The 22550-nt window shown below is 35.5% G+C and overlaps 2 protein-coding genes across 2 annotated transcripts; both read left to right on the top strand.

Moving 5' to 3' along the window:
- The first annotated feature begins 384 nt into the window (after window positions 1-384).
- Window positions 385-10821, top strand: LOC140142274 (uncharacterized). The gene is made up of 6 exons (XM_072164242.1): window positions 385-397; window positions 1991-2164; window positions 4235-4350; window positions 5490-5738; window positions 6146-6256; window positions 9902-10821. The coding sequence occupies exons 1-6, from the start codon at window positions 385-387 to the stop codon at window positions 10013-10015; spliced, it is 777 nt and encodes a 258-aa protein (XP_072020343.1). The 3' UTR covers window positions 10016-10821.
- A 7015-nt stretch (window positions 10822-17836) lies between these two features.
- On the top strand, window positions 17837-21323 carry LOC140141771 (uncharacterized). Its single transcript, XM_072163638.1, has 5 exons — window positions 17837-17859; window positions 18803-18976; window positions 19444-19559; window positions 20176-20424; window positions 21035-21323. Exons 1-5 carry the CDS (start codon window positions 17856-17858, stop codon window positions 21275-21277), a joined length of 786 nt encoding a protein of 261 aa, XP_072019739.1. The 5' UTR covers window positions 17837-17855; the 3' UTR covers window positions 21278-21323.
- Window positions 21324-22550: the final 1227 nt, after the last annotated feature.

Below are 22550 nucleotides of genomic sequence, written 5' to 3'. Positions count from 1 at the left end.
ATAAGAAACCTAAACGCTTGAAAAAGAAAATTGATGAAACTACTACAGAAACTGTCATACCATCAACACAGGAAACACGGCTGAAATTACGCATGGGTCTGAGTTATGATCAATTTACGCTGGGTGAGTTCAACCCTCGTCTTACCAAAAAAATACATTTACCTTCATTTTTGTCCATGTTCGAAAATCAGTTTTAGCTCATACATTTGAACATATATTTTTTTTTTTATATAGCAAGAATTTCCCAATTTTTGTTCCAATATTGCGAGTGCTTTCTCAAATAATGACGTTTGATAGCCAAATTACGTGGGAAATATTTGCTCTTATTTTGGAGTCACCATACTGGGCCCAAAAAATAAATTGCTGTGTTGCCTTCAAGAAAAAATGGGGATGTTGGGTAGGTCGGTCAATTTTTGTAACCCTTACATTAAAAAAATCCCACAATATTAAATAGTGCGTCTTCCATTAGGGATATTTTTAAACTTTGACTACTCGATACTTTTTAAATAATCAATTTTTTAAATAATTCAAATATTAATTTAAAGTGAGAAACATTGATTTTTTTGCACATCTGTAAAAATCGTTATTCAAACAAAATGCGATCCTAATTTTTCAGGATTTAGGGTCGGTCGCAGAGGGCAACACAACAAGGTTTTTTTACCTACTAAAAGAAACCACCCATAGCTATACATTGGTAGTAAAATATAAAAAAGTATAAAACGTTTATTATTTAAAACAAAAAACTATTTCCTTCCCATCGTAATCGACCTCGAAAGCACGATAGTTAATTTTGGTGCACTGTTGATATCAAATGGTTAAAGCCATTATACTGCGACCTCAATTTTTCTTGGATTTTTTGGGTTTTTATAAACACTTCAAATAATGAAAGTACGCAATTATGTAACCCTTCCTATACCAAAAACCTGTTTTGCCAATTTGATTGATAAGGTCGTATGTAGAATCTCGTTAGTTCCAAATTGATACCAGATTTGCTGCCAAAAAGTTCGTGCATTTTCGAAAGTTGCAAATCAAAATCAAAATCAGTGGTCAGATAATATGTTTTGTAGTATTGATGTTGAACTTTGTAATATGGAAATGTTATCATTCCGTTGTTTGCATTTTGCATTGGCAATAGGGTGTCAATAGGCAGGCCCCGGTGTAGGTCGCGCTATCCAGCTAAAAAAGTTATCAATCTATCGACAGGTGTCAGGTGTGACTTTGTCGCCCTTCATCAGATGGCACCTGATCACCTGATCAATGATATGCAAGAAATCAGCACTAACATATGCCCTTAAGGAAGAATGTGAATGTAAACACAGACACAAGACATGCTGATGATACGAAGAATATACGTGTGTGCTAACCTATACGAAAATGTAATTTGTGTTTACAATGGGACCTCCCCCGACTTTTTATTCTCCCTAAGTGCTTTAAGCGCATCTTTGAAACTACAATGTATAAATAATTCGTGTATTGTGACGTGTCATGTCAAAAGGAGACACTTTTGGGCAGGATAGTAAATGGAGAAATAGCCAAAAATCTGCCCGGTGGTGATTTTTTTCAAAATTTGGGTTTGTTGCGAATTTGTAATGTTGTTAATGTTAAAAGTATTGTCTGATAGTTTCAGACCAGAATATAACTGGCATCTTGTATTTTTTTTTTCTCTTTTCAAGGTAATTCCTATTCTCAACATTGTCAATAATATTTTTACAGGCCGATATCTCAATTTCTAATTTTATAATACCATAACTTACGAACTCAATATCTTCACTTAGGAATGTCCGATTTCATTGGGGAAAACGGTGTTGTGGAGCAAAATATCTCTATATTTAAGATATGTAAAAACCTCAAAATTGATAACCTGCCCAAAAGTGTCTCCTTTTGACATGACACGTCACAATATACATTGTAACACGAAAACAATTTGTTGTTCAACCCCAATCGTACTTTTAAGTATTAAAATAACAATAACAATAATCTTATTTTCTAGGTTTGTTATATGGTGATGAAAATAAACTTCTCAAAGAGCAATATCTGCGTTATAACAAAGTAGTGTTTGAGTATGAAGAAGACAAGTTGAAGAACCCAAAGAAGCCCTTGAGCGAAGGACGAGCCATCCTCACGAACCATCGGATTATATTTCTGTCAAATGAAGAACTTCAAAGTATGTTTAACAGAATCATAATCTAATATGTACCTATAATTTGTTAGTTAATCAAAATTAATTTCGTTTGAAAGAAACAAAATACACAATGGCAAAAATATGATAACAAAGCAACATGACATGGAAAAGAGGAGATACAAAAGGACACAGCCACCAACTAGCCACCAACTCACTAGCTGATTATTCAGCAGATTGATATAGTAGGGAATGGGGCTTGTGGCATATCTGCTCGTGAGCTGCAGGTACTTTAGAGATATGGGCTGCATTTCTCAGCTGTCTTCCCAGAACAGATGAAACAAGATGAAAATAAAATAGTTGAATAGATAAATAAATGATTTAATTGTTAATAGTTTTAGTTAATAGTTAATAGTTAATAGTTAATAGTTAATAGTTAATAGTTAATAGTTAATAGTTAATAGTTAATAGTTAATAGTTAATAGTTAATAGTTATAGTAGATTAGTTGATAGTTAATGCGTCGCTGATAAACCATTGACCTTCCCAAATTGCCGTCTATATTTGATTCATTATCATTATGCACAATCCATTTGGCCACAAACCCGTCAGCAACTTAAGCAAAAATATCTGTAAGCGATATATCGTTACGAATTCGGCAGTTTTGAGCAAATTGAGTTTTTGTATGCTTATGATTATGTTTCAGGTTATCTTTTATTTCCACCAAAAATTAACGGTAAATCTTACTAACCGATGTAGTTATTGAAATTTTGATTTGGACGAATCGCGCCTAAGTGCGATAAATGAATTCGGCAGAGAGACGAATCGTATACTTGGCTGTACAAATCATGTTGATCTATAGTATTGTAAAGCGGAAAACCCCGAATTTTCTATATTACATGTCCTATACTAATATATTTGATACCAACGTATAGCTGTAGGTATCTTCTATCCAGTAATACCAAAATAAGTACAAACATTCCCCACAAGATATTTCTGTGGTTTAATAATGTGAGTGCGCGCCCGTGAAATTGGAAAATCCCGGAAAATCATGCGCAAAATATAGGCCAATATTGTTATTTTTGCTTTAAAATCCTCGAGTTTTTGCTAAAAAATATATGGGATGACTATTTATAACTTATATAGCAAGTTAAGTCTACATAGCCTTAGGACAACCAGTAATTTCTACATAAAAGCCCCAAATCAAGAATGCGTGCTATGGTTTACACGTAGTTGAATACGTATTCGACCTCTCTCTGCGCAGTGGTAGAGACATTTTGGATACAGCATAAAGCCTAATAGCTGTTAAAACCCGTTTTGATGGATATATCGATTATTTCAGAACATGCAAATATTGCCAATAATTCGTGTACATTCACTTGTATAATATACATTTCAAATGAATGCTCACGAATGTTCTAAATTTTTAGAAGGACCAATGGAATGGCACCACGATTTTCAAACGCCATTTACTCAGAACAGCAATTTTGCGTATTCGGCACTCTGCCGTGTTCATAACGATATGATAGGCTTTATGGTGGGCGGGTGTTGCTTTGGAATGGGTATAACAAAGGTACCTTTCCACTGGTGTAACACATCTGTTAAAGAGCAATACTAAATCCTTACATATAACCATTTATATTAAAAGTTTGTGGTACGTGTTTGTTAACGCTTCCACCAGACAGTCTGTGGTTGGTCTGCGAGTGTTTAGACCCTGCGCCAGAAATAAGTAGTTATATTTAATTATTGGAAAATGGGGAATATTTTACCTATACAGTATAATTCGAAGTGCTGCAGTGATATAACCATTCCACCCTTTAACTCTTACACTGTAATATGGCGCTTATTGTCTAGTGTTGGGATACGTACAAAATCACGTAATTCACTCGCCGTTACCTTATATATATAGGCCTAGATGTAGGCTAGCTTTGCTAAACATTTGATAAAGCACGAGCATATGAACGAACATAAAAGTACATCCCAAGTATGATAGTATCGGGTTTATTATTCCTGTGATATGGTGGCCACATGTACAGATCATTTATTTCCCATCTCTTTAACTATCCAGATATTCCTTTTTTGTCTCATATCATTTTGGCCTGTATTACTTTTCCTAGGTATGCACTTCACTGATGTGTCCAAGGAAAAGCCGGAAAAGAAAACCAAGAAGGAACGAAAGAAGGAAGAGGAGAAAGAACCAGCTTTGATTGCTGTTAGTGACGACTTGAAAACTGTGAGTATACATGCCTTAAGGGTAGAAGAGGTAATATTTTTTTTTAATCTAAATCAATATTAAAAAATGACACTTTAATGTTTTGCAAAGGTTCATTCTACAAATCATATACATTGAAAACTTGCTTGATTTATTGTTGTTAATGAGTTATGTACGTTTTACAAAAGTGTTGTTTTTTCAGCCCTCTATACAATAGGATCTACAAAAGTTTATATGCAATATTTGAATTCTTCTACACACTCGCTATGAAATGATCAATGCAATTTTTGCCAAAGCTCACTATCATTCGCAAGAGGCTGTAAACTACCAAATCGCAACAGTTTAAAATAGTTGCTACTTTTAAAACTGGACAAACATTAAGTGGTTACGTTTTCGTGTCAACGGGGACACTAAATTCAAAGGTTTCTATTAGCATCGCATACCAGCTTGTCTGCTTGTACGTGAGACAAGCTATTGATCGGTTATCATGGTTACTAGTTATATTAATTAACACTACTGCCGGTTAGCGAATTTTGCCTGTTTAATGAGAGCAAAGCGCCTTCCCTCAGCAAGGACTTCGCAGACCGGAAACGGAAACTGCTAACATCCATCTATTTGATTGTTGTTGTTTTTGTTTTGTTTTTTTGTTTTTGTTTTGGGGTTTTTTTTCGTTTGTTTTGTTGTTCTTTTTTTTGTTGGGTTTTTTTTTTGTTGATTTTTGTTGTTGTTGTTTTTTGTTTTGCTTTATTTTTATTTATTTTTTTGTTGTGTTTGTGGTTGTGTATTTTGTTTTGTTTTGTTTTTAAAGAAATTCCCCTAATTTAATATGGGTATGAATATCTGCAATATAGTAATGTTGACATTAGGATTAGTATATAATAAGTACACAATATGAAGGGAGCTTTTTCATGACTAACCATGACTACCTCACCTAAAACCTTCTGAAGTCATAACCCCATATTCGTATGCTTGTGTCCCCCTGTCAAAAATACCAATCTACATCTAGAGAGATTGCCTGCGTGCATACGCCCGTCTCCCACTTAAAACGCAATTGTAAATTAACCATCCGGGTCCCATTCGAATACATAATAACATTGTCTATGACAATAGTATTTATCGTACCTTTCTTATTTCTGCTTTACATTCTACCAATTTTGAAGGTGGATCTTACCAAGTCATATCTAGCTGTCAAAGAGAAAACACCCTACGTCTTGAACACAACTCCACAGCTTCACAAGTCCGAATACTATGCCTTGTTGGGTCATGCCAGGGATATTATCCAGTATTTCAGCCTTGCTTTGGGGTGCATCAAGAATGTGGAATTAGATGGTGACGTGAACGCAGTAAATATGGCTATTATCAAACGAAAGAAGCCATCTATCTTCTGGCGTCTTTTTGGTGGTTGCGGGGTGAGTCGTAATTTAAATGGTACCTGAAATGATATAGCGATCAGATCAAGATCATCTTAAGCTTTCTTCTTAAACAGAACCGTTTTATATAAATAAACCGAAAATCACCCAAGAGCTAAAGTCTGACCAGGTTATCTAAACCATTGAGTATCTTTCAATAGAGGTGACAATTCCCCAAGCATCCCCTGAGAGGCAATGGCCAATTACAGTTTCCCTTTGACATACAAAGCACTAGTAAACTATGCAAAACATTTGATTTATAATAAAAATGTACCAGAGAGTTAATACTCAATTTGTCAATCTCATCAAAAGGGGCAATTATCAGATGTGGATGGCCTTGGACGCGAATTAAAAGAATATGAAAACATATAAACAATAAGAATCTCTCGTTTGTTCTACCATGACAGAGAAAGAAGTGTACCAATAGTTGGAACCATGAAGCTCTATCCCCCACAGCATCTTCCGAGCGTATTTTATCACTTGGGGTTCACCTTCCACCATGGGGATACAAATGTATAGTAAGTACCTTCAAACATTGCCAGACACATTTAAGGGGGTACTACACTCCTGGCCAATTTTGTGCCTATTTTTGCATTTTTCTCAAAAATTATAGCGCATTGGTGACAAGTAAGATATGTATATTATCGGGGCAAGGACTACAACTACTGCACTGAAAATTCAGCAACTCAAGGCAAGTAGTTATTAATTTATTGATCAAATATTGGTTTTCCCTCATTTTTTTATTGTAACTCCACAACTGTTGTCTGTGCTGAAATAAAATTTCCAGTGCAGTAGTTGTAGTCCTTGCCCCAATAATATACATACCGTAAACGTTCGCCTAATGGCGCTTTTGGATTCTTAGAAATGTGAGAGCGCCATCCTTGTAAAATCTCAACAGCATTAAGGATACGTGTATGTTAAATTGAGCAACCTGGACATAATGCCTCAGAAAAAATATCGTGACATGACCCAATACTTTAGGTCACTAGGTTAGTTGCTAGAGCAGCAAATGTTTTGGGGTTTCTTCAGGTATTCTTTCTCAAAGTGCCATTGGACTTAATTTGTAAATCGATTCATACGTTATACCTAACTCATTTTGGTAAATCTTTTTATAACATTGTAATTTCTTCATATTTTTTAATATTCTTCAGTTCAAAATTACACCCTTCTATTGTCTGACCCGTTAGCTCAGTCGGTAGAGGGTGCGCCTTGAATGGTGAATGGTACTTGTTCGAATCTTGATTTCTGCCCCCACTTTTATGTGAAGAAGGGTCAAGAAATGTTTTTGGATTTTATTTTACGAACGAATATTGTGAATTTTTTTAAATTTAATTTAAATTTTCTTATTTTTTAAAGATAAATAGGTACTGCGAACAAACGGCATCGGCAACAAAAACCGCTGACAAAATTTGCTCCACCTGCTACCTATTAATGCGTGATATATTCCACTACATTTAACAGTTAAATGACCTTTGAAAAATAGAACGGCCTCAATGTTTCAAATTGTGTAACTACATTACTTTATTCATTTATGCATTATAAATGATCAGTTATTTTGTTCTTTTCTTAAAAAGATCGAACCCAAGTAGATCAGACCATTGATCATATAACTATCAGACCACGAAGTAGTTACGTAACTCCGTGATGGTATCGGAACCAAGCACTGTTTGTATGGCGATCATTACGATCACGCTATTTTGGTATGCCTTTTTGTGTACTGATTGTTTCGATCGTGGTTCATTACTTAAGCGTGTGATCCCGTTGACATAGTAACATTACGTAACTTCGATACCGAGCTTTGATACTGAATAGTTGTTGAGTGCACATAATATGGAAAGCCATTGGGGTATTGTGTGCCTTCCAAAGCGCCTTATAACATGTTCTCAGTGTGTAGTGGAATCATAGCCAGTATTCAATGATAGCTATAGAGGCCTTGCGTTTATCGATTGGCTCCAAACACAGGATTTGAACTGGTTTCTTCCACGTAATCATGGCGCAGTGCAGTCCATTCAATCAAATGTTGTCATCAACCTATTTGATCGTAGCGCATTTTGTTATGTGTGTGAGACGAACTGTCGCGGTAGATGCAATCATGCTTTTGTTGAATGCATTTGAGTAGTCCGCCATATTTACGGGATGATACGTCATATGCACAGCCTCTATTCAGTTGGTCGTTGTATGATTTTGTTCGTTCACTCATTCAAATTTTATTTATATCATTTGAAGACTGAGCCTATATGATGATACATCCTCCGTGGAACAGTTTCAAATAAATATAGCTAGGGATTATTGGGGCAGAGGTTATCTTTTGAATCCTCATAGAGCGTGTTTATAGTGAGCCAGATTATGCGGTATTTAGCTGGACTGCCACGCAGTCTATATTTTGTTGATGTTTTACTAACCATTGCAAATCTAGACTACGCGGTAGTTTAGCTAAATAACGGAAAGATTGTCTCACTATAAACACGCTCTTAGAGCTTCTTAGAGGGCTATCATTTTTTTTCGGAAGGGGGGTCCCAAATTTACAAAAAGTCTGCGTCAATTGCGCACCCCCTTTTTCGGCAACAAATATTTTATGTTCCCAAACCCCAAAATTGTATTGAAATCAGTCTTTTTGAATAAAATAACACACTTTCTGTGGTCATCGTGTGACTCCCTATACATTTTGGTCATAAAACATTTTATGACCCCTCATATTATCCTTTCCAAGACTTTATGACCCCCGTATATTTGGGACCCCCCCTTTTCGAATTAAATAATATACCTCTTATGACCCCCCCCTTTTCGAATTAAATAATATACCTCTTATGACCACTGATGCATAGGCAAAGACATTCGCGCGAATTGAAAGACTTGTCGCACGCGACTGTTCGTCTCACACACATAACAAATGCCTATACAATCAAATAGGTTCATTACAACATTTGATTGAATGGATTGAGTTACTCTAAAATGAAACGATAAAAACAAAGAATCATTAAAAAAAGACACATATAAGATAAAATAATAAAATTATATAAACAATTTTAAGGAAAAATCAAGAAAATAGAGAATAAAATTTCCTCAAATCAGAAAAAAAACCATTGACATCATAATCTGTCAGAAATTACTGCATGAGATTCGAACCATCAATCTTCTCCACAATATTTCTCTTTATCCTCGCACTATAGTCTAATGCTCTGCTCACTGGGCCACAACGTATTAGGTGAATGATTACCGCATTATCATGAACAAGTTTGTTCGATCTTGTTCATAATTGTATATGTCGACAGGTTTCACCCTTTAACTACACGTACCCTTAATGATCAGTGATAACAGTCGGCTTTTACAGGGATGGCGCTCTCACATTTCTAAGAATCCAAAAGCGCCATTAGGCGAACGTTTACGGTATCTTACTTGCGCTATAATTTTTGAGAAAAATGCAAAAATAGGCACAACATTGGGCAGGTGTGTAGTACCCCCTTTAGTTTAAACACGTGACACAATTCGTCGGCCATATCACATTCGATTTGCAAAATACGCATTTCGAGAAAAATTCGAATTTGAAAATTTAGCGATTTTCATTTGCTGCATAATCTTGATTAAACTATAAGTCGATTAAAACATGTTGTAATGCAAATAGGCCCATACCATATTTTCAATGTAATTCACTTATCACTATCAGAGCATAACTTATTCTGCAAAAAAATCAATATTAATAAAATTGTTCCTAGTCACTGAGGAAATTCTGACTTTCCTATGACATTTGAAAAGCAAAGAAAAAGTGTTACTATAGGCCTATCAGAGAAATATTTCCTCAATCGACTGATTCAACAATTCCAAACAGTGTACGATCGAGTGAGATTACCATATAGACAATCTAGAAAATGTATTCGTTATATTTACATTTTACACATAACCTCTATATTTGCCCGATGAGTTTCGTTACTATAGTAATAATTCTTTTCGATTTTCACACTTAACCTTTTCAAATCGTAAAGTTCTACACGTGCTTGCTTGTTTATCCCAGTTCACTCATTCCTACTATTAATTCCAATACTTGGAATACCAATATGTCAAACATTTACAATACCCTACATCATGCGCACTTTCTTTGGTACGCCCATTTCCTTTTTAAAGGAATTTTTATTTAAATATAATTTTATTTCTTCACAAATTCACAGATGCGAATCTACGTCCACCAAGATGAGACTCTTGAAATGATACGGGACATAATTGTCAACCTGCAACATTATGGACCCAATCTTTACACCGGTAAAATGGCTTACCGCGGATAGATCACGCCAACAGTCGGCGAATTCAAATGGATTCAACATGAGCAATATACAGCTGTTAAAGCAATAATAAGTGATTTCTCACAAGGACACCCTCAGTTTTTTCGAATTTCTATCTTTTGGACGACTGTAATCTGGTAATACCCAATTTGTATTTTTGTGTTGTATTTTTGTGGAATAGGGAGTAGCTCATACAACACCAATGCATTAGACGAGTTGTTACAAATGGATAGTTAAAAGTTTAAAGGATGTCTCCGGCAATCACAACATTATTTAAAATGTTATTATCAAGGACGAATCATGTGGTTTTATTTGAAACAAACTCATATCGACCATAAAAATAAATTAATACAGCCGGCTCTCAACACGCGATATTCAAAATTTCCGGGCGCCGAAATTGTCCAGTGCAATAACGTTCTAGTAATACAATGAAAGCTGACAACAATTGAGCAGAAGTAACAATGACGTCATTGCATTAGACAATTTCGGCGCGGGATCTACAGTTACAGATTTTAAAATCTGAAATGGAAAGAAATCGACTGTGTACTAAAGTACTCTTAAAGACGCTGATGTGCGTACAACCATGTGTACCCAGGTTATGTTTGCTATAAGGGCTCAATGAACTGATCTAAATAGAGGTTTTGAAAGTACCTGAAATATCGATCAGTAGTTTACTTTTCAACGACATATTTTTACATCTACACGGGAAAGACATGTACGACTTTTTAATTTTGTTTAAATGGTTTAGTGTTTGTATTGTTTTGTTCAATAGTCAACAAGATGACGCAATCAATGTGACATGTGCCGGTTTCAATAATTCCTGAATGATTCATCCGCTTAATATTTTGTATTTTGCAGTGTAAGGTAATTTTAAATAAAACTCGCTATGTAGATGTTATTGTTGTTATAGTTGTTTGATACAGAAATCCCTAAATTAAAATTATTTGGTAATGTAACTGACGGAGATAAAAAAAAATCAGATAGCGATGCTGATAAAAATAAACATGAAAAAGGATAAATAACTACCAACCTTTCACTTTAAGATGATACAGATCACGTTCATTAGGCTGAGGCGCCATATTTAGTGTTAGCTTTGGATATTTAATTATTCTATTTATTTTCCACCTTTCCCGGGTGAAGAAAAAAAAAATAAATGTCCAAAGCTAACGTTAAATAAGGCGCCTCTGCCTAATGTTTTACATATTAAAGATGAAAATGGATACCTGATTCGTGGGTCATGCTTGAAGTTATTAAAAAAGAATTCTAATTCATCATCTACAAAATAAACTTACATGTAAAAAAGGGTAGTCGTTTCTCACAAATACCTTCGCGTCTAGAAAACAAACAAAAAATAGTCGGAAAAAAAAACGGAAAAAAAATCCCAGGTTCAAATCCAGAATGGTCAGTGTAATTTTGTCACTGACTGTTATGAATGCTTTTGTGAGATATTTGCCCAAAATTATGCTCCAGGAGCATATGCTTCAGGAGCATATGATCCTGGAGCAGTAAGCACAAATCAGCTATTCGAACTATCGATAATTGTCGGTGTATTCTATTCTCGTAATAGGGTACCGCTGAGCGAAGCTATATGTTTTATTTTTGGTATGATGCTCCTAGTATATTCTCATTCACATCATTGTACACCAACATAAACATGCTCCAGGAGCATATTTGATACACTTTGTTAAACTATACTTAATGGGCAAGTAAAGCAGTGCTGTATTTCAAAAAATAGACATTGGTGTGATGCTCCTGGAGCATTCTCATTCACATCATTGTACATACAACATAAACATGCTCCAGGAGCAGATTTGGGCAAGTAAAGCAGTGCTGTAATTCAAAATGAAACAGTCCATATTATGCTCATAGAAACCAATACATTGCTTACGTTTACTGCTCCAGGACCATATGCTCCTGCTCCTGGGGCATAATTTCGGCCAAAAATCTCACAAAAGCGTTATGAATTGTGTTTAAAAAAACCAAGTGTTATAATATTATTCTATGACGAGGTTAGATGTCGTTTTATGGTTTATTTTACAAAATGGAATGTCTTGTCTTTTATGATCAACCAATGCATACGTTATTTATGTGATTAAAATAGACTGCAAAGAAGGGACGTTATATTGGAATGTCATCTTTCCCTGGGTAAGATCTGATACCAGGCCAGCCCATGGCCAGAGGGTAACATGAGTAGGTTTGTTTCACCTTGAAGGCAAGGATAGTCTTGCTAATATGAGCTAACTTTCCCCTAGGCCATCCAATATGCCATGAATTAGTAGGACTACAACTGGATCTATTGGTCAGTTTATACTCCTATTTCCACATCTGTTAATTTTATATGGGCCTTTAAGGGGGTACTACACCCCTACCCAATTTTGTGCCTATTTTTGCATTGTTCTCAAAAATTATAGCGCATTGGTGACAATTAAGATATGTATATTATAGGGGCAAGGACTACAACTACAGCACTGGAAATTTTATTTCAGCACAGACAGCAGTTGTGGAGTTACAGTCAAAAATAAGGGAAAAGCAATATTTGATCAATAAATCAATAACTACTTGCCTTGAGTTGCTGAATTTTCAGTGCACTAGTTGTAGTCCTTGCCCCTATAATATACATATCTTACTTGTCACCAATGCGCTATAATTTTGAGAAAAATGCAAAAAATAGGCCAGGGTGTAGTACCCCTTAAACAAACCATGGTAACGTATATGATGGTGACGTAAATGACAGCACCAAAATGTTATATTGCATATACCAATAATAACTATTACTTTCGTATGCATCATAACTCGCCATCAAAATGCAATTACACAGTGGCCATCGGGCCACTGTGTTCTGGCTCCTAAGCGTTCTTCTTTCTTCTTCTCTGAGACCTCATAGTTCGTGTATATTCTTGGACATAGCTCAGCCGTGGTATGACCGATTTTCACTAAACGTGATCAGAATGACCACTGATCATGTCCGCACAAGTCATATGACTTTGACCTGCATTTGATCTTTGACCTAGATATAGGGGTCAAAAACGTGATTTTGCTATGAATTCCTTCTTCTCCCACAAACTACATACAATGATCACGTGACTCAGGCAAACGAATCACCGTTGACCAGTCCTTATTTGAGGTCAAAGGTCATTAAGGGTCATTTCCGGTCAAAGTCTAAAAATATTCAAAAATCACTGTCTTTACAAATTACATAGCAGGGAGTCGCCATTGGCACACATGCATCGCTACTAGCCAGGGTTTTTAGGATGCCTACAGTTTTGGGGTCAAAGGTCATTAAGTGGTTACTTCCGGTCAAAAACCAAAATTATCAAAAATGTTCAAAAATTTTTTATCTCAAAATGTAAACAGACCAGAGTAATATAACCATCATACATGAATCAGTGTAACCTGATGCATGAATAGTATTTTTATTTTGGGGGTCAAAGGTCATTAAGGGGTCACTTCCTGTTTTTAGCTAAATAACTTCAAGAATTTTTATCTCGACAATTGAACATGTTAGAATTTTTTTATTAAAATTGGAACAATGCATTTTGTCGGTGTACATAAGGGTTTTTTTCATTGAGGTCAAATGTCATTAAGGGGGTCAAAAGGTCAATCAAAAAAGTTTAAAAAAATCAAAATCCATGTATAAGTTGAAATTCACCAGGAATATTTCTTATGACATCATAAGCACAATGCAAGAGCAGTTGACCCCATCCGTGACCCAGGGGTCAACTCCTGATCCAAGATTACTAGAATAGAGGTCAAAGGTTAACCCTGGCCACTGATCTAGTTCTTTCTTCTTCTTCTTCTTCTCTGAGACCTCATAGTCCGTGTATATTCTTGGACATAGCTCAGCCGTGGTATGACCGATTTTCACTAAACGCCATCAGAATGACCACTGACCATGTCCGCACAAGTCATATGACTTTGACCTGCATTTGACCTTTGACCTAGATATAGGGGTCAAAAACGTGATTTTGCTATGAATTCCTTCTTCTCCCACAAACTACATACAATGATCATGTGACTCGGGCAAATGAATCACCGTTGGCCAGTCCTCAAAAGTTATCGAAAAGATTTGAGGTCAAAGGTCATTAAGGGGTCATTTCCGGTCAAAGTCTAAAAAATATTCAAAAAATCACTGTCTTTATAAATTACATAGCAGGGAGTCACCATTAGCACACATGCATCGCTACTAGCCAGGGTCTTTAGGATGCCTACAGTTTTGGGGTCAAAGGTCATTAAGTGGTTACTTCCAGTCAAAAACCAAAATTATCAAAAATGTTCAACAAATTTTTATTTCAAAATGTAAACAGACCAGAGTAATATAACCATCATACATGAATCAGTGTAACCTGATGTATGAATAGTATTTTTATTTTGGGGTCAAAGGTCATTTAAGGGGTCACTTCCTGTTTTTAGCTAAATAACTTCAAGAATTTTTATCTCGACAACTGAACATAGTAGATTTTTTAATTAAAATTGGAACAATGCATTTTGTCGGTGTACATAAGGTTTTTTTATTGAGGTCAAAGGTCATTAAGGGGGTCAAAATTCAATCAAAAATTATTTTAAAAAAATCAAAATCCATGTATAAGTTCCGATTAAGCTGAAATTCACCAGGAATATTTCTTATGACATCCTAATCACAATGGAAGATCAGTTGACCCCATCCGTGACCCAGGGGTCAACTCCTGATCCAAGATTACTAGTATAGAGGTCAAAGGTTAACCCTGGCCACTGTGGTTTGATCTATATATAGATCTAGTTCTTTCTTTCTTTCTTTCTTTCTTTTTGTTTCTTTCTTTCTTTCTTCTCCACTTCTTCTTTTTCTTCTTCTTCTTCTTCTTCTTCTTCTTCTTCACATTTTTTCCAATGTTATCCTCATCTTGCGTATCAAATGAGCAATATCGTAAACATTGATAAGATTATGTTTAATTATACTGATCTACCGTGATCATGGGGATCTACGCACGCCCATTATACATACACATGCAGCTACCTCCAGTTTCTGAATATAGATCGGGTTAACAGGAAATTCATCTAGTATATTCAAACGAAGACTTACCATAATTGTCATAACCTCGAGTTATTCTTTGTGAAAATTCGGTACGAGGAGTTTGAAGTGCAATATTGTGGAATTCTGTGCAAAACCAACTCACCAAGTTCTTTGCAAAAACTGGTATTATATTGGAATAAAATGGCTTGGAGTGGACCATCAAGTAGCAACGTTAATCCAGCTTTCAATCCAGACGAGGTAGAGAGCATCGAGGTAATTTAACTCACTTTTGTTGTTTCTTTACGTACCTTTGTTTGCCTGTTTGTTGGAGGGGGTTTGTTTGTTTGTTTGTCTGTTTGTTTGTTTGTTTGTTTGTTTGTTTGTGTAAACATTTGTATTTATTTTCAATATCAGACGCAGTATACGGTTCTCCGGGCACAGTAGCTCCATTAGAAAGTAGTACCGAGTAATATCAACAATAAAAACGTTTTATTCTGTTTTCTTTTAATGTAAATTAAAGTCACACATTGAGAATCATCGTTTCCCAGGCAAATGATGAGAGAGTAACATGAGTGTGTACACCCAACATAGTACGACTAGAACTGGACAGTTAGCCTCTCAAATCTACATATGTTAATTCAAGTGATGACCTTAAGTAAGCAATATGCGATTTATACCACCTCATTTGCACAATTTCCGAACTGAGTTCAGGCCTGAAAGCTAAGTAAAATATTGCTATATCTACAATATGAAGTTTAATTGGGTTTATCATTATTATTATTATTATTATTATTATTATTATTATTATTATTATTTTTTATTATTATTATTATTATTATTATTATTATTATTATTATTATTATTATTATTATTATAATAATAATAATAATAATAATAATAATAATAATAATAATAATAATAATAATAATAATAATAATTGTCGTTGTGTCGTGTTGACATGTAATCAATCCGCGTGGTGGACACGGTAAATGCAATCTGAGTGAAGCTGTGTTCTTGTTACATTATATAGGAACTAATTTAATTGTTAATCATGCTACCACAATTTCATTGTATATAACAAAAAAGTAATTACACCTTTTAATGAATGACCATTATTCCAAAACGGTTCATCGTATGCCAAATTTGGGACATGAAGTCAAAGCAGAATTAATTTCTGCGCATGTGTTGCAATGGTCGCAATATTGAATGAAAGTATGGACTGGATACCTCATATGATGATTCAAAAATAAAAACATGTGAATAATACAATTGTTAGCGTTAAATATATATTACATCATTATATATTAGTATTTAATTATCTGTTTTAAAACAGACAATGCAGCCATCGATGTATAAAATCTATACATTTGACGAGGAGTCAGACCGAAAAATAAAAAGTCTTAATGATATACACAACAGACCTAAACGTTTGAAAGAAAAAGTCGATGAAGCTACGCAAGAAGTCACCAGAGCAACGGAGGAACAGCGTCAGACCATGGAGGTATACAAATAAATGGAGAATGATCCAGCCAAGCCTCTTTTGTACTACGTTGGTTATGACCAACTATTGTTGAATAGGCAATTTCAGGTTTATATTGATTATGCTAAGCTGATTACATTGTGAAGTCTGTTTCACTGGCCATTGATTTCAATGGGGTAAAATGAAGTTTAGGCCTATACTTATTGGAAAGTACTCATGTTTCATAAAATTTTGATATCAAAATCTCATTTTCGCCAAAAATTGAGTGCTTAAATTGCATTAAGAAATCAGTCTTTTTGAAAAAAGAAACACCTTATCTGTTGTCATCTTGTGACTCCCTACATTTTGGTCATGAAAAATTGAATTATGACTTTTTTTTCCAAAAAGTTATGACCCCCCCCCCCGTATATTTGGAACCCCTCCCTCCAAAGAAAATGATAGCCTCCTAATAATATTAATAATCATTTAGGCCTAAATACTGATAATTATTTATTATACAATGAGAAGTTTAATGATGATGATTTAGGCGGCCTATACGATTTCATGACAATACAGAATTAAAAGTTTAAAACAATAACATGACATATCCGTCATGGGCATGGCACTCAATCAATTTGACCCGAAGCTTCAACCAAAATCACGATTATCATACACTAAACTATGAGAAACTGTTTAAACAAAGTATGTAGGGCCTATACATTCCGTAGGCCTATATCAATTTCTCTCTAGAAAAGATTGTCTGATCATCACTTTTGCTTGAATTCCGAAGTACTTCCGGTAAATTTTGCTCGCTCGTAACTCAAATGGCCCAAATTGGCCCAACATAATTTTTTCACAATCGGAAGGTAAAAACGTTTTGCTTTCATTTGCACTATATTTGAACTCCCTCAGACCCCCTTAATATCTTAATATATGAACATGAAAACTAAGTACATTTGTCAAGTTACGGCACAACTAGTGTAGAAAACAGTTTCATAACTTGAGAACAGAACATCCGAATTTCTTCGGGTTTTCGCACGATCATACATTGAAACTATAAGCTATCAAAACTGGTGACTTTGAACTAGCTGATTGACTAGCTGACGTCATTATACAGTCTCTTTTACAAGGCTTCCGGTACGGGTCAATGTAGGGTCAATTCCTATGAGTAAATTTTGGGAGTGACAATCAATGAACCATGGTAGAGGCTCATAACCATCGTGGATTTCAATAGCTTGGCTGAAGTGGCTGGTCAATTCAAGTTTGGTGACTCATTGAATAGAGGTAACGGGATAATCTCCACTTAGGAGATTAGAATTCTGGCGATCATTCTCCATTTATTTATATACCTCCATGGTCAGACCCTACGTATGGGATTGAGTTATGATCAATTTACGATGGGTGAGTAAATATCAGTAGCAGGTCCGCAGACAAAGGGGAACTCCAATCCATCCATAAGAGATGACACCGAGGCCCGATAATTATTCTGATTTCTCTCTGTCAAAGTTTCTGTGTTTTTAATCACAACATGCATTTCACCCTTCAAAATACCAAGCTGACCTATCAATTGAATATATGAATACAAAAGCCACCTAAGTCCATACTTTGGCCAAATTGAGTTAAGCATGGGAAATTGTTGCTATACATAGGCCTGTCATATGCATGAAAGAACAACTCAAATTCATTCTCTGTGTCTATTGGGCATGTGAAAAATAGCATGTATGAAAGAATCACCCAATTCCATGATTTGAGTCTTGTAACACATTGATTGAAATCCAGTATGTATAAAAGTCCACTTGTAACACATTCATTGCTAGAGAATGACTTTTGAACAAAAAATGGGTTTAATAAAGGAAAGTGTGTGGTTTATATTACATGGCAGAATGCTTATCAACATTATACATACCTGTGTGCTTTATTTTGTATTATCTTACTAGTGGTAATCTCATTCTAACATTGTTGTCTTTGTATATGATTCAAAAACCCAAAGTCCAAAATTTAAAATGAACCCCACGAAGTCCCTGAAATGCTAATCGTCATACCTAATACAGGTTAATCCACTCATTTGCACGTAAAACTTACCATATTGACCAGGTAAATCTAACTGAAGGAATTAAAATGATACACGGGTTTTTCTCTCAAAATAACTTCGCATGGACTTAGGTGGCTTTTGTATTCATGTATTCAATTGCAGAAGCGCTAAAGCACGCTATGTGTGAATAGGGTAGTCTTTAAATAATAATAATAATAATAATAATAATAATAATAATAATAATAATAATAATAATAATAATAATAATAGTAAAAATAATAATAATAATTAAAATACGTGATTGTTTTCTAGGTTTGTTATACGATGATGAAAATAAACTTCTCAGAAATCACTTTGTGCGTTACGACAAAGTAGTGTTTGCGTATGAAGAGGAAAATGTGAAGAATCCGAAGAAGACAATGAGCGAAGGACGGGCCATCCTCACGAACCATCGAATTATTTTCCTTTCAAATGAAGAACTTCAAAGTATGTAATAACGAATCACGGTTTAGCTTCATATTAAATTTATATGTATTTCAAATTCGTGGCCCGTTGGCCACATTACATCAAATATTACATTACATTACATTGTTTACAGACATTAAAAAAAATATACAAAAATACATAAAATCACAATCAAATTGCTCAAAGAGATTAATTGCACTTGCTGAGGAAAATCCCACACTCACACTCATACAGCTCACACCCACTCCATCTCCACACACACCTTGCAAACACCCAAACTATCAGCCCTCCACAAACAAAATATGCCCCTCCCCGGTATCCCTCTCTCCCAGCCAGAACTTTGCACCCTCAATGCCCCATGTCAGTTCAAAAATAGAGACACGTTAGCAATAAAGAAAACATGTCAGTTTCTGCTGAGTTATGATGGCTACATGTACAGGAAAAATTATTTTCCCATTATTTAATATGCTTTGATAATATTATTCTAGGAATCTACTTCTCTGATGTATCCAAGGAAGATCCGAAAAAGAAGTCTAAGAAGGAACGAAAGAAGGAAGAAGAGAAAGAATCAGCTTTGGTTGCTGTCGGTGACGACTTGTCAACTGTGAGTATACATACCATAATTTGAATAAGAGACAAAAAATTGATTGGGTACGCCATAATATTTGTTCATTCTTGATGGTAAACTTGACAACTTGTGTGGATTTCTTTTTATGCCGCGTAACAGTAAAACTATTACTCTTTTCATACATAAAATAGGTGTCTGCGAAGTGTTAACTGATCAGCACATGCCCATTTGTGCCTCTCCACTTACAACACTTGCATCTCTTGGACAGTGGATCACCAACGTCATTATTCATGCTTAATGACATACCAACTATAGAGAACACAGCATTGCTGTCCAGAATCATAGCCCATGTTTACCCGCGGATAAGGATAGATTTACCCATGCAGAAGCTATATCCGCAACAAATCCACATCGTTTAGAAGAATCATAGCGGTATATATCCGCTGCCACTTAAAGTGTTTGCATAAAAATAATAAACACGTGCTCTAAAATGTCACTATGTTGTTTTTTATTGGATCACAATGCTAGTGAACAATTCCTGCATAGAATACGAATGCAAATTAAACATACAGGCTCCATTTACATTATGGCTTAATATAACAATAATAAATACCTTTGTTATTACTAACGTGTTTCTTTATCTATTTTAAAGGTGGATCTTACTAAAGCTTACATGGATATCAGAGAGAAAACCCCCTACGTCATCAACTCATCTCCCCAGCAGCGCAAATCCAAATATTACGCCTTGTGGGGTCACGCAAAGGATATTATCCAGTACTTCAGCCTTCCTTTGGGGTGCATCAAGAATGTGGAATTAGATGGTGACATGAGCGCATATTCAATGGCCATTATCAAAGGAAAGAAACCATCTTGCCCCTGGAGTCTTTGCTGTTGTTGCGGGGTGAGTCGTTCATTAAATAGTAGTTGAAAGAGTATGAGGTGTGGTGAATTCGAATTTATTTCACTGCAATGCAAACATTTGCTTGTACTACCCCTTGGCGAGCCAATGAAAGTCACAGAACGCTTTAAAACATGCTAAACTTGTATGCCAAACATTATAGTGTCGTATCGCCAGCTGACAATTTGACATTATTTGAATGTTTCATACCATTTTACTTTGTAATATTAAAAGGTACCTTTACCATCATATATGATCCATAATAATATATGTTTTGCCATTTAACTGATGGTGCATAATTTGCATAACTAAGCTTAATTTTATGGATTGTGTAATAAATTTGTATGCAAAGTTAGATTTCCGATTTTCAACTCGGTGGAACTCGCTTTGAGGGCAAGTAGGTTGTGTTGCGATGAGCGCTCCACCAGCCCTGCGCTTCACGTGAGAACATGAGATAGCGCCCCTAACGTCCAAAAGAGTGTCATGAGATGAAATTTGAAGTGAAGGGTTTATGAAAACGAGTGATCTACTTATTCTCCCTGAATGAAGTTCTAAACCCTGCAGAAATGACAAACATAACTATAAGAAACTCCTGTTTATTCCACCATGATAGTGCAAGAAGTGTACGAAGAGTTGGAACAACGAGACTTCATACAGCGGAACGACTACCGAGCGTATTTTGTCACTTGGTGTTCATCTTCCACCGTGTGGATTTAAATGCAATGTAAGTAGTCAGCTCTTGTCTTACAAGCAGTGGTTGTGTTTGATTCAGACGGGGAATCAGTTGTATTATTCGCAAGAGCCATTATTAGTTATCAAATGTGGACAGTTGCGGATGCTCCTTTTTCAGATATAACGTTTACCTTTTTGGGAAGCCCTGGACCAGGCCAAGATTTGGAATGCCCCACACTCACCTTGAGGTTGATGTTGAAGCCCGTTTGGCGAGATGCGTAGCGCAAACCTTTTGGTGTGTGCTCCAGGGCCCAAGTAAGGGCCCCTGGTGGGGCTCCAGGGGGCAAAGTACCGGAAGGATTTACAGAAGCTGACATTTACAGAAGCTGAGATGCAGAAATGGTGACAAAATTTGAGCCATAATGTGATAGGAATGTGTTTATAAGCAAGCATTTCAATACTAAAACTTAAAAAGAGATTATCTTTTAGGGCCCAAAATATTTTTGGGGCCCTGGGCCCGGGCCCATCTGGCCCAATGATAAATCCGGCCCTGGGTAAACAAGAAAGATTGTGTAAGGAGCTAGTAGCGTAATGATGAATTGATCGTCAGTGTCAACGACAAAATTGCTAAATATCTATATTGTGATCTATATGAAACAGCGTGTCATAAATACCTTGTATGTACCCAGCAAACACAAAACGTTTTTGACATCATTCGCAAAAGGTTATAAAAGGTTGTCAGAAAACGTTTAAATGTCGGGTTATATAAAGGGTACATTAATGGTATAAAACGTTTTCATAACATTAAATAACATTTGTTGGTAATTTACTGCACAGCAAACACAAATGTTTTACAGAAAACATTTAAATGTCGGGTTGTATAAAGGGTATAAAAACGTTTTAATAACATTTCAAAAACATTTTTGAAAACTTGGTACATTTTAATGTTATTAAGGGGGTACTACACCCCTGGCCAATTTTGTGCCTATTTTTGCATTTTCTCAAAAATTATAGCATATTGGTGGCAAGTAAGATATGTATATGATAGGGGCAAGGACCACAACTACTGCACTGAAAATTCAGCAACTCAAGGCAAGCAGTTATTGATTTATTGATCAAATATTGGTTTTCCCTCATTTTTGACTGTATCTCCACAACTGTTGTCTGTGCTGAAATAAAATTTCCAGTGCAGTAGTTGTAGTCCTTGCCCCTATAATATACATATCTTACTTGTCACCAATGCCGTAAAATTTTTGAGAAAAATGCAAAAATAGGCACAAAATTTGGCAGGGGTGTAGTACCCCCTTAAAACGTTTTTACCTAAACCAAAACCCAAAATATAACTTATTTAAAACGTTTTAAAAATCGTGTTTTGTGTTATAGTATGCGTCATGCACCTGTTATAGTAGACCCCCTTTTTAAATCCGACAAACTAACCAATGACCTCCTGCTTCATG

Source organism: Amphiura filiformis, chromosome 20 (genome assembly GCF_039555335.1).
Source record: "Amphiura filiformis chromosome 20, Afil_fr2py, whole genome shotgun sequence".
Lineage (NCBI taxonomy): Eukaryota > Metazoa > Echinodermata > Ophiuroidea > Amphilepidida > Amphiuridae > Amphiura > Amphiura filiformis.
This window is presented reverse-complemented; position numbering and strand designations above follow the sequence as displayed.